General features: G+C 46.1%; 1 protein-coding gene across 1 annotated transcript in view; it reads right to left on the minus strand.

The window, feature by feature from the left end:
* Positions 1-10231, minus strand: part of PARP1 (poly(ADP-ribose) polymerase 1) — a 54599-nt gene extending 44368 nt beyond the window's left edge. The window contains exon 1 of the mRNA XM_087424428.1: positions 10062-10231. Coding sequence (XP_087280554.1) covers positions 10062-10181 — 120 coding nt within the window. The 5' untranslated portion in view covers positions 10182-10231. The remainder of the gene's footprint in view (positions 1-10061) is intronic.
* Positions 10232-10506: the final 275 nt, after the last annotated feature.

Here is a 10506-nt window from a genome sequence, read left to right on the forward strand (position 1 = left end):
CAACTTACCATCAGAAATTCAGCCCAACTGGAAGCTGATATTCAGAGCTTGACAAGAAGTTTTAGGTTTTCTTCCCTAAGTTAAAAAACTAAACACCCAGAGGGAAAAGACGCAAATTAGGGTGATGTACTTGGACAGGTAGACTGACCTGTGTGGGGGATCAGAATTGGCCACCCTAAAATGTGTCGCTTTGGTATGAGGATTATTTTGGGCTTGTTACTTTTAAAAACTGCAGGGGCCGGCCCGGTGGTGCAAGCGGTTAAATGTGCGCGCTCCACTGCGGCAGCCCGGGGTTCACCGGTTCGGATCCGGGGCGCGCACCGACGCACTGCTTGTACAGCCATGCTGTGGTGGCGTCCCATATAAAGTGGAGGAAGATGGGCACGGATGTTAGCTCAGGGCCAACCTTCCTCAGCAAAAAGAGGATTGGCATCAGATGTTGGCTCAGTGCTGATCTTCCTCACACACACACACAAAAAACTGCAGACATGGGAGAAGCTCTGAAAAGTAGAATTTACCCTTTGTAAGAGACATTTATATTTGTAAGGGAAATCTCCATCTGTAAAGGTATCTCTCTTTCTGTACCAGGAAGGAGGGGGATGACCTCACCTCTAAAACTCTTATCAATGCAGAAGGTGAGGAGTTAAATCTTGATACTCTTACCTACTGTGCTTTTCTGGTAATCTCCCATAACTGACTCCCCCCACCTCCAACATCCTCCTTTGTCTTTAGCTGAAGATGCTATTTCACCTGGCACCTCCAACCATCCTGGCTGATTTACCCAGTTTTTCCTGGGTCTCTCCCATGTAGACACGTTATAAAGCTTTGTTTGATTTTCTCCTGTTATTCTGTCTCATGTCAATTTAATTCGTACCCCAGCCAGAAGGACCCAGAGAGGGTAGAAGACGTGTCTTCCTCCCCTATACCTATAATGTCATTTAAGTTACAACCCAAATTTCTGACAAATTAAGAGCAACTAACTGTCTTCAACTTACAAACCTTTGCAAAAGTGGAAAGCAGCCCTAGAGGCAGTTCAGGGTCCACCCATTTCCTTTACCTTGCCTCTCTGGGAACTGTCATCTAGCCCATCACCAATTCGTAAGACTGAAGGAAGGATAAAAAAGGAAAAAAGGCAAGAAAAATGACCATAAGAGCACCCTCACCCAAAACGTAGCATCTTGAGTGTCTTCTCTGCAAATACTAGTAGAAAAGCTTAAAAAAAAATTTGGATTCAATTATTCTTTCCTAACTAGGGAGCTCTGTATTACTGTACCCAATTCATGACACTATATATATATATATATATTTTTGTGAGGAAGATTAGCCCTGAGCTAACAACACCCATTGCCAATCCTCCTCTTTTTGCTGAGGAAGATTGGCCCTGGGCTAACATCCATGCCCATCTTCCTCTACTTTATATGGGAAGCCGCCACAGCACGGCTTAACAAGTCGGTCTATGCCTGGGATCCGAACCCGCAAACCCCGGGCCACCGAAGCAAAGCCCACAAACTTAACCGCTATGCTACCGGGCTGTCACCCATGACACAATTTTAAAACAATAGCGTGGAGTCTCTGGTGTGTGTGTCTATGTATGTTATATGTGTGTGATAATATTACCTCTGGATGGTATAATTTCTAAAGAGCTCTATTCAACCGGCTTAAAGTAAGCACCCACATAAATGTAATGGAAACTAACTCAAATGTCTTTCAAGCTAACACGATATTAAACAATCTTTGACAAGGGAAAGCTTATTTAAGTTTGTTGGTTTGATTAAAATAAACATGTTTTCAGACTTATCAGTATGGAAACAAGTAAACTAAATAGAGGTGAAAAAGATAAGAGTGTTGGGTGAACTTTTTAATAATAATTATGTGTTATGGTGTATGTATGTACTTCCAAACCTTTTGGTAACTTGAAACCTTAGAGTTTTGCTGAGTTAAATAATAAAATTTATTGAGTATCTAGATCATTTTCAAACAAGATAAGATTTTAGATGTTAATTACTAAACATAGGTTTATCTACTTTTGGCTTATTACAGAAAAACCAAAAGATGTTTGGGTCTACTACTAAATAGGCCTTTATTTTATTCAAAAATCATACTATGAAGTAGCATGTTTCTAGAAATTATAAAAAGCTATTTATAAATTTGCCAAGCCACAGAATGCTAATGTAAAAGACAGTTTATAATTGCTTACTTCTTAGTTTCCATTAAAAATTAAGATCTATAACAGTTAAAAATTCTAATTAATATATGTGATTCATGGTCAATCTGGCTAGGATTAAAATAAATTTAGTTAAGTAAGTTTTAATACCAAAAGTAAGCTGGTACATAAATTAGAATTTGATTTTCTTTCTTAAAAGGATAATTTTCCTGGATGCTTAGTCTGCTCTCGATAAAGAGATTATAAAAGGTTTTCTTTACTTTTGAGGGAGCCTCACTTCGCCTAAATGGATAACTAAGCATTGTTTCACAGAACCCACTGTTTCACAGCGACACAAGATCAGCATATACTTGATCTCGTTTGACCAAGTGTTTTAAAACCTTTTGGCATTTTTGACAAGTTCCCCAAAGTTCATATTCTAAATGAAGTCTTTCTTTTGACCTGAAAATTTCGCAGAATTTTCAGAGGGCTGCCAGGATTTCTCAAAGAAATTTGTTCTATCTTTCTATAAGGAGGGAGATACTAAACTAATTAGGCTTGTTTGGTAGGCTAAACTGCATGGGAAGCAGTGTCAAGTAAATGATAAACCTTCTTACTTATATTGCGTAGGTAAATATTATTCACTCTTTTAACCTTGCTACCTTGCTTCCAGCACCATGGGAGGAAAATGACCACAACTGCATTCTATTATCTAATTTGATTTACAGATGGGTCTTACTTAAATGATAAGCAAGGACATTATCAAGCTGAAGACGCTGTCCAGCCTTGAGAATGCCTACTACTTTCTATTAACTGCTAACCCAGTTAAAGATTTCCTCCTACAGGCTCAAGAAATTGCCACGGAAGAAGAGAAACAAAGGTGGCAACAGAACGGGGAATTTTTGACACCACTACGCAGACGTGGTTCGGGGCCTGACAACAAACCATAGTGCCTAGTGCAGCACAATCGCCACTGCTGCAGCACATACACCAGCTAACCCACTGGACACCCGAAAAGATGGTTTTGGGGGAAAACAATACTTTTGGAAACTTTCTCCCACAGTGGCTCATAAAGCCTATACTCGTTGTGCTATATGCCCAACACAGAATCTAGGGAAATTGTTTCATGGGTCACAAAGCCACCTTCCCCTTCCTAAGGGACCCTTTGAAGTATGGCCATTGGACTTTGTTCAAATGCCACCATCTCAAGGATAAATATATCTTGCAGTGATCTACATGTTCTCACACTGGGTTGAGGCCTTTCCTTGCAGAAGAGCAACAGCTTTAAGTAAATTATTACGGTAAAGGATAATTCCTGTTTGGGGAATTCCTATCGAGTTACACAGTGACGGGGGAACTCATTTCACTAGACAAATAATTAAATCTCTTTGTGACGTTTGGCCAATAATATCATATTTTAACTAACGGCACAATCAAAACTCAACTGGCAAAGCTTTCAGAAGTATTTAATCTCTCATGGCCAAAAGCTCTTTCACCAGTGCTCCTAAATCTTAGATCTACACCCTTTGGTAAACATCGGCTGTCTCCTTTAGAGATAATAACTGGATGGCCTATGCAATTAGATGAAGGAACACACGAACCAACTTTGCTTAAAGGAGATATCTTAATGATTGTCAAGGTCTCACTGAGACACTTGAAAGAAATGAGAGGTTGATAGCTGCTTCTTTTCACAGTGAGCTCCTGGGAGACAAAGACTTTTAGGATCATGGACTTCGACCTGGAGATTTTGTTTGTTGGAAGAGACATTAGATAAAAGACTCCTTGCAGCCCTGTTGGAAAGGACCATACCAGGTACTTTTACCCAATTCATGAGCGGCAGAATCAAAAGGCACAGACTCATGGATTCACATTTCTCATTTTTAAAAAAAGCCTTTGCCACCTGAGTGGGTTTCACTTCCTATTTCTGATACCAGACTTCAACTAACCAATGCAAATATCTCCAAACCAGGATGAGAAGACGGCATCTGTTGCAGACAGCTGTTCCAAGGCTCTGGACCAGGCCTGTATTCCCAACCTTGTATCTCCTCGTTTAAACCTTTGTAATGCTTAAACCATATACCTATTTTTTTTGTGAGTGAGGAAGACCAGCTCTGAGCTAACATCTGATGCCGATCCTCCTTTTTTTTTTTTTTTCACTGAGGAAGACTGGCCCTGGGCTAACATCTGTGCCCATCTTCCTCTACTTTATGTGGGACGCCGCCACAGCATGGCTTAACAAGCAGCGCGTCGGTGCGCGCCCAGGATCCGAACTGGCGAACCCCGGGCCGGCCCCATATACCTATTTTATAGTAATTGTTCCATTTAAAGTTTCATTTAAGTTTATCATACTTAAAAAAAGTGACTGGGGGGCCGGCCTGGTGACACAGTGGTTAAGTTCGTGCACTCCGCTTCAGCGGCCTGGGGCTCGCAGGTTTGGATCCCAGGTGCAGACCTACGCACCGCTTATCAAGCTATGCTACGGCGGGCGTCCCACATACAAAGTAGAGGAAGATGGGCATGGATGTTAGTCCAGGGCCAATCTTCTTCAGGAAAAAGAGGAGGACTGGCAACAGACGTTAGCTCAGGGCTAATCTTCCTTACCAAAAAAAAAAAAGTGATTGGCTGGGAACAGACTGGTCTCAAAGGCCACGCATTTACTGGGTGGCTCCTAATGGAACTCAGTGGTTATACAGAACAAATCTCTGGCCTTAGCTACTGCCTGGATGGCTAGGACACTGCACCCTGAGCTTCCCTTGGATGCAGAGAAGGATTCACTCTGAACTAACTCCTGTTGCCAATCTCCCTCTCTTAAAGGCCAGATGGGCTTGTTCAGTGTTCCACTGGTATGGCCACCTAGTGGCTCTATTTGTTCCTTCCTTGGGGCTAAAAGATGTCATTACCACATATAGAAGCCCTGACTAAATTTATTCAACCAGGCCTTAACAACAGTCAAGCAAGAATAGCCTTATTACATACTGAAATATCTTTAATGAGAAAGGCTGTCCTTCAAAATAGAATGGCCTTAGATATTTTAACTACATCTCAAGGCGGCACATGTACCAATCATTCAAAATGAATGCTGTGTTTTTATACCTGATGAATCTTCCAAAGTGCCCTCTCTGCTAAAGCACATGAAAAAGCAGGTGAATGTCTTAAGGATCCTACACCCAGTCTTGATTTGTGTGGTTGGCCCTCTGAAGGTATTGGTTTCCTTTTTCCATCTGGACTGCAATTCCTATTTCTATTACTCCTTGGAATTCTTGTATTAGTCATAATACTCAAACTAATGACTATTTTCTTTACTCAGTGTTATTAAGACTGGCATACAGGGCCGGCCCCGTGGCTTAGCAGTTAAGTGCGTGAGCTCCGCTGCTGGCGGCCCCGGTTCGGATCCCGGGCGTGCACCAACACACCGCTTCTCCAGCCATGCTGAGGCCACGTCCCACGTACAGCAACTACAAGGATGTGCAACTATGACATACAACTATCTACTGGGGCTTTGGGGAGACAAAGGAGGAGGATTGGCAATAGATGTTAGCTCAGAGCCGGTCTTCCTCAGCAAAAAGAGGAGGATTAGCATGGACGTTAGCTCAGGGCTGATCTTTCTCACACACACAAAAAAAACTGGCATACAGGCTGGAGTAATGATTGCTCAGTGACTTGCGATGGTTGACTGATCTTACAACCCTGGACCAATTTCCTTTTCTGATAAAGACTATGCCAAAGAACTCATTTTAAAACTAATCTTTTCAAATATTGAACTGTCGTCATTGTTAGTATACCCGTTCTATAACTGTAAACAATGTGAGCATGAGGGGTTATGGAAAAGCACACGTACAATGTTTGTGCAAGAACCTAAAATTAATTGAAAAATTACATAATCTGTGAAATGTTTCCTGTTAATATATACACCTATGCTTGTCCGACTACTTCCCCCCAACATGGATAACTGGGCAAATAAATGAGATAAAAGCCTAGCACTGAGGGATGCGATGGACCCAGGGCAGGCAGCAACCACCCTGGCACCGAGGGACAATATTTTGATCTTTCTATCGAATCTTTCTATCGAAAGATTAGTGATCAGAAGGGGGAAAATGATAAATAAGTGAAATGCGACAGGATATATTAGAGTATATGAGGAAGCCATCTGGTATAAAACTAATTCAGCCTGACCGTGTTTTTCCAAAATAAGGCCTGTTGCGCATGCATTGTACACTTGCTTTAAACTTTTACTATGTCCCAAAGACAAGAATGATGCCCCTAAAGATAGGGATGTAACTTCTCCCCATATTGGCATTTCTTTAAGGATAAGCACCTCTTCCTGGAAACTAAGGATTCATTACTGGCCTGCTGTGCTCACCTGTGACCAGTGACCCGCTGACCCCTGACCTGCTGTGCCAGCTAAGCATCTTGTGACAATTATAAAAGAGACATTCCTGTCATACGTGATGTACCCTCTTTGTCCCAAAATGGTACATAACCACTCTACACCCCACTTCTTTGGGGAAGGCTAGGCCCTGGGCTCTAGTCCTCAAACTTGGCTCATAATAAACTTGATACTGGCTCACGACAAGGTTGACATGAGGGAAACCATATTGTAGAAAAGAAGCCCTATTGCAACTTTGAATGACCGCTGACTAACTAACCTGGCTGGATAGGCAGCCTCCAGGAGATCTGACTGCTCTGTAGATTTTACCATCCCTGCTTGTGCGTGTACCTCCCAGCTGCGAAGAGATGGTAACTTTGTTCTTTTGAGTTCCTTAAGGAATGTGATGACCCCTGAACAGAGTCTATGCTGACAGCCATCATCAATGAAAACTGAAAGATCTGGTGTGGCGACTCCCAGTCTGTAACACCCGAGGGTCAACATTCCTAACCCCCTCCTCTATAACCCACCGGCCTCCATAACTGCTGTAAGACTTTGTGCCCCCTTAAGAAGGTTCTTTGAGACATTAGTCGCCATCTTCCCCCTTGCTAGCAAGCTGTAATAAACCACCCTTTCTCTGCCACCATCTTGCCTCTTGACGACTGGCTTCTGTCTCATGGCAAGCAGATTGTGCCCTTTGTGCGGTAACAAACTCACCCCAATTTTGATTTATAGATTGACTATGGATTATCTGCGTCACCAGCCCCCAACCACGGGGCCGTGCCAAGCAGCAGAGGTGTACTCATAGCACAGGCTTGGGGGACTGTAAGGGCCCCCATTCTCTCTCGAGAGGAAAGAATCCTTGACCAAAGCAAAGCTTTACCCTAGAACTTAGGACTCAGGATGACATGGCAGGAAGGGAACCAGACCAAGGTCACAAGACTGCTTGGCAGCCGCACAGCTCAAGCACGGCAGAATCTTTGGCCGTGTAATCAGCAAACACTTAGAACCTACCCCGTAACAGCGTCCTCACTCAGCTGCCCTGTCTGCTTCCTTCTGCGTAAAACAGGACACACCACTGCCCGCCTACCCAACAGAGAGCAGAACGACTGTCACCTCCCTGTATGTGACCATGCTGGGTGCCTGAAGCCCTCCCAAGACAGAAGAACACAGGAGCCCACCACAACCCCCTCCCAGTCCAAAGGCTGGAAGTCCCGTCCCCTTGAGGCTGCCCCTGGGCAAGCCAGTTAAAGTATCACGTATTTGATACTCAAGAGAACAATCCTCCCATACAAATGCAAAAGAAGGTATTTAAATCCAAGTAGGAGAAGAATGGCTTCTTTCTTTCCGGCCTCTGCCAGCTCAGCAAACAAAACCAACTTTACTTTCTGGATTAAAACTCCACCCCCACCAACTATTACAGAAAACCACACTTACTTTTAATAATAATTTCTTTCTCTATCAAGTATGCCAAATGAGGGCCCGGAATGTTAAACTTCATTTGGTTCAGGAGTCGGTTCCTCAATGGGGCCATCCCCGACTCCCCCCGACACAGCTAGCCCTCCTCTCTATTCTTCCTGCCTCTACACACTGGCTGGATATGGGGTTTCTGTCTGTCCTTCTCAATAGAACAGGGTTCTCTTGGGCTGTCTGGTGAAACCTATGCATGTCCCTTCCTTGGATAACACTTAAAAATGCATAACAAAATACACAGGTTCACCAAGGAAACCAAATATACTGAAACAGTTATCAAAACATTTAAAAAGCTTACTGGGATACAGTAATCTACGAGCTTTAAAGCATTAAATAAAGAGATCTAGCACCCGCTGTAATACCTACTGTAATTCTGAAGTAGTGATGAGCGTAAATGATATTTTGGGAAACTCCCAACAAATGTAAAATGATATGAGAATATCTGTAATTACTGTTGATGACAAAAATCAAGGTACTGCTATTAGGCCTTTGCTTTGCTGCTTACATTCATAACTGGAGGAAATAATGAATTGAATCTAGAGATTAGTGACCATAGGGATGTAAATTTCTCATCTAAACTCAGGGACCTCTTGAGTTCTATCCGCCATCCCAGACCCCAGGTTAGGAGCCCCCTGCACTAGGAGGGAGCTTCGTAAGGTCAGGCCGCCCATACACTCAGGGTCAAGTTCAAAGATGCTTAGTGGGAGACACGGCTCTTCAAGTGGTAGGCCTCGTCTGCTTCTCCATCCTCAACTTCCTGCCACTGGGAATAATGACTCCTAATCAAGCTCCCATCCTGGGCACACAATGCCTAATGCACAGCTCCATCAGGTGGCACCCACTCAGGTACAGCAGTGTTCATCAGTCACCTTCCCTTTAACAAAACTGGAAGCTGCCAAGGGTGGAGTCTCTCTTTGTGCCTCTGGTACCTGACACAGTGCCTGGAACCCAACAGGCGCTCAGTGAGTGTTCACGGAATGAGTACTGTGTGCCGAGTACTGAGCTAGGTTGGCCCTGAGGATACCGAGATGGCAGCCTCAGTCCCTAACACATTACAAAATGAGATACCCTAAGTACTCGGTATCCACTCTCTTCCACCTTGTAAGTGGAAATCCAGAGAGGGCTGTCCAGCCATTCCTAAAACATGCTACTGCCCTCCTGCAGGGAGGGAAAACCAAGCCATCTTGACCCTATGCACCAAGTCTGGATAACAGACAGCTTTAAGCTGGAGGAGGAGATGACAGAGCAGATGAGAACCAAGATTACACCGGCAGACAGGAGCAGGCTGGAAGCTGGAGGAGGCAGGGACCCCTCAGCGTCAGCAGGGGCCTTCAGACACAGCTCACCGCCCACCCAGCAACCCACTAGCCATCTCTGAAGCCTCAGGGAACACGGGGCGGGGGGGGATCCCCAATGTGTCAAGAGGCCCAGGTGAGGAATCCCGGAGCCCCTCTTACTCAAACCAGATAGCTGCAAATGCATCAAGAAGAAAATGCGTCTGTGAACCTGGAAAGTTTGGGGAAAATGTTATTTTCAACCACAAATTAGGCCAAAAGTCAATGCCCTGTACAGAAATGACACCGACTTGTGTGGTTTTGCATAATTAAAAAAAAATGAGAGTGAGTCGGAGTTGAAAGAGCCAAAAATAGATATATAAAAAAAATCCTCCCGCGCCAGTCGCCACCATCAATGTAGGACAAAAAAATCTTCCAGGACAAGGTAGGTCAAAACCTGACTAGGTTCCAAAGACCGTGCACACATTTTCTCCCCCCGAGGCGAAGGGCAATGAAAAAACCAGAACTCCACCCCCCAGAAATGTAAATAGAAACTGCTCCTTGTTTTTGACAAAGCGAAGGGGTCCACGAGCTCAAGAATGCATTTCCCGGGCTTTTCCTGCAAGATCAGCAAAAGCTTGCGGGAGGGTCCGCCCGGCGGGCCACGCGGGGGAGGAGGGGCAGCGGCGCCCACAGGCCCGGCCCGCCGCTCCGCTCCGCGCAAGCCCTGCCCCCTCCCCGGCCACGCGGAGGCCCCGGCCACGCGGAGGCCCCCGCCGCGCACAAAGCGGCCCTCCGCCCGCACCTGCACCATGATGGCCATCCGGAGCGAGTCCTTGGGGATGCTCTCGCTGCATTTCTTGCAAGAGGCGCGCCCGCTCTTGGCGTACTCGACCCGGTAGAGCTTGTCCGAGGCCTCCGCCATCCTCCCGGTCCTCGCGCCGCCGCAGCCGCGGGAGCCCGACGCCGCGCCCCGGAGCCCCGCCGCTGCCGCCGCTGCCCGCCCCGCGCGCGCGCGCCCGTCCGCCCCGCCGGCGCCCGAGCTCGCAGCGCCGCCGCCGCGCACGCCGCGCACGCCCCCGCCGCTCCGGGTAGATTGCTGGTGCCTGGCCCGCCGCGGGAACGCCCCCCGCGCGCGCGTCCACGGGGCGGGGCCGCCGGCGCGCGCCCCCTGCGGGCCCTGGGGTGCCGCCTCCCCGGCGCCTGCGGCTGCGCACAGAGCCGGGCAGGCCGCGCGCGAGGAGGTCTCG

This window comes from Ceratotherium simum, chromosome 36 (genome assembly GCF_057802395.1).
Source record: "Ceratotherium simum simum isolate JZ-2026a chromosome 36, ASM5780239v1, whole genome shotgun sequence".
Lineage (NCBI taxonomy): Eukaryota > Metazoa > Chordata > Mammalia > Perissodactyla > Rhinocerotidae > Ceratotherium > Ceratotherium simum.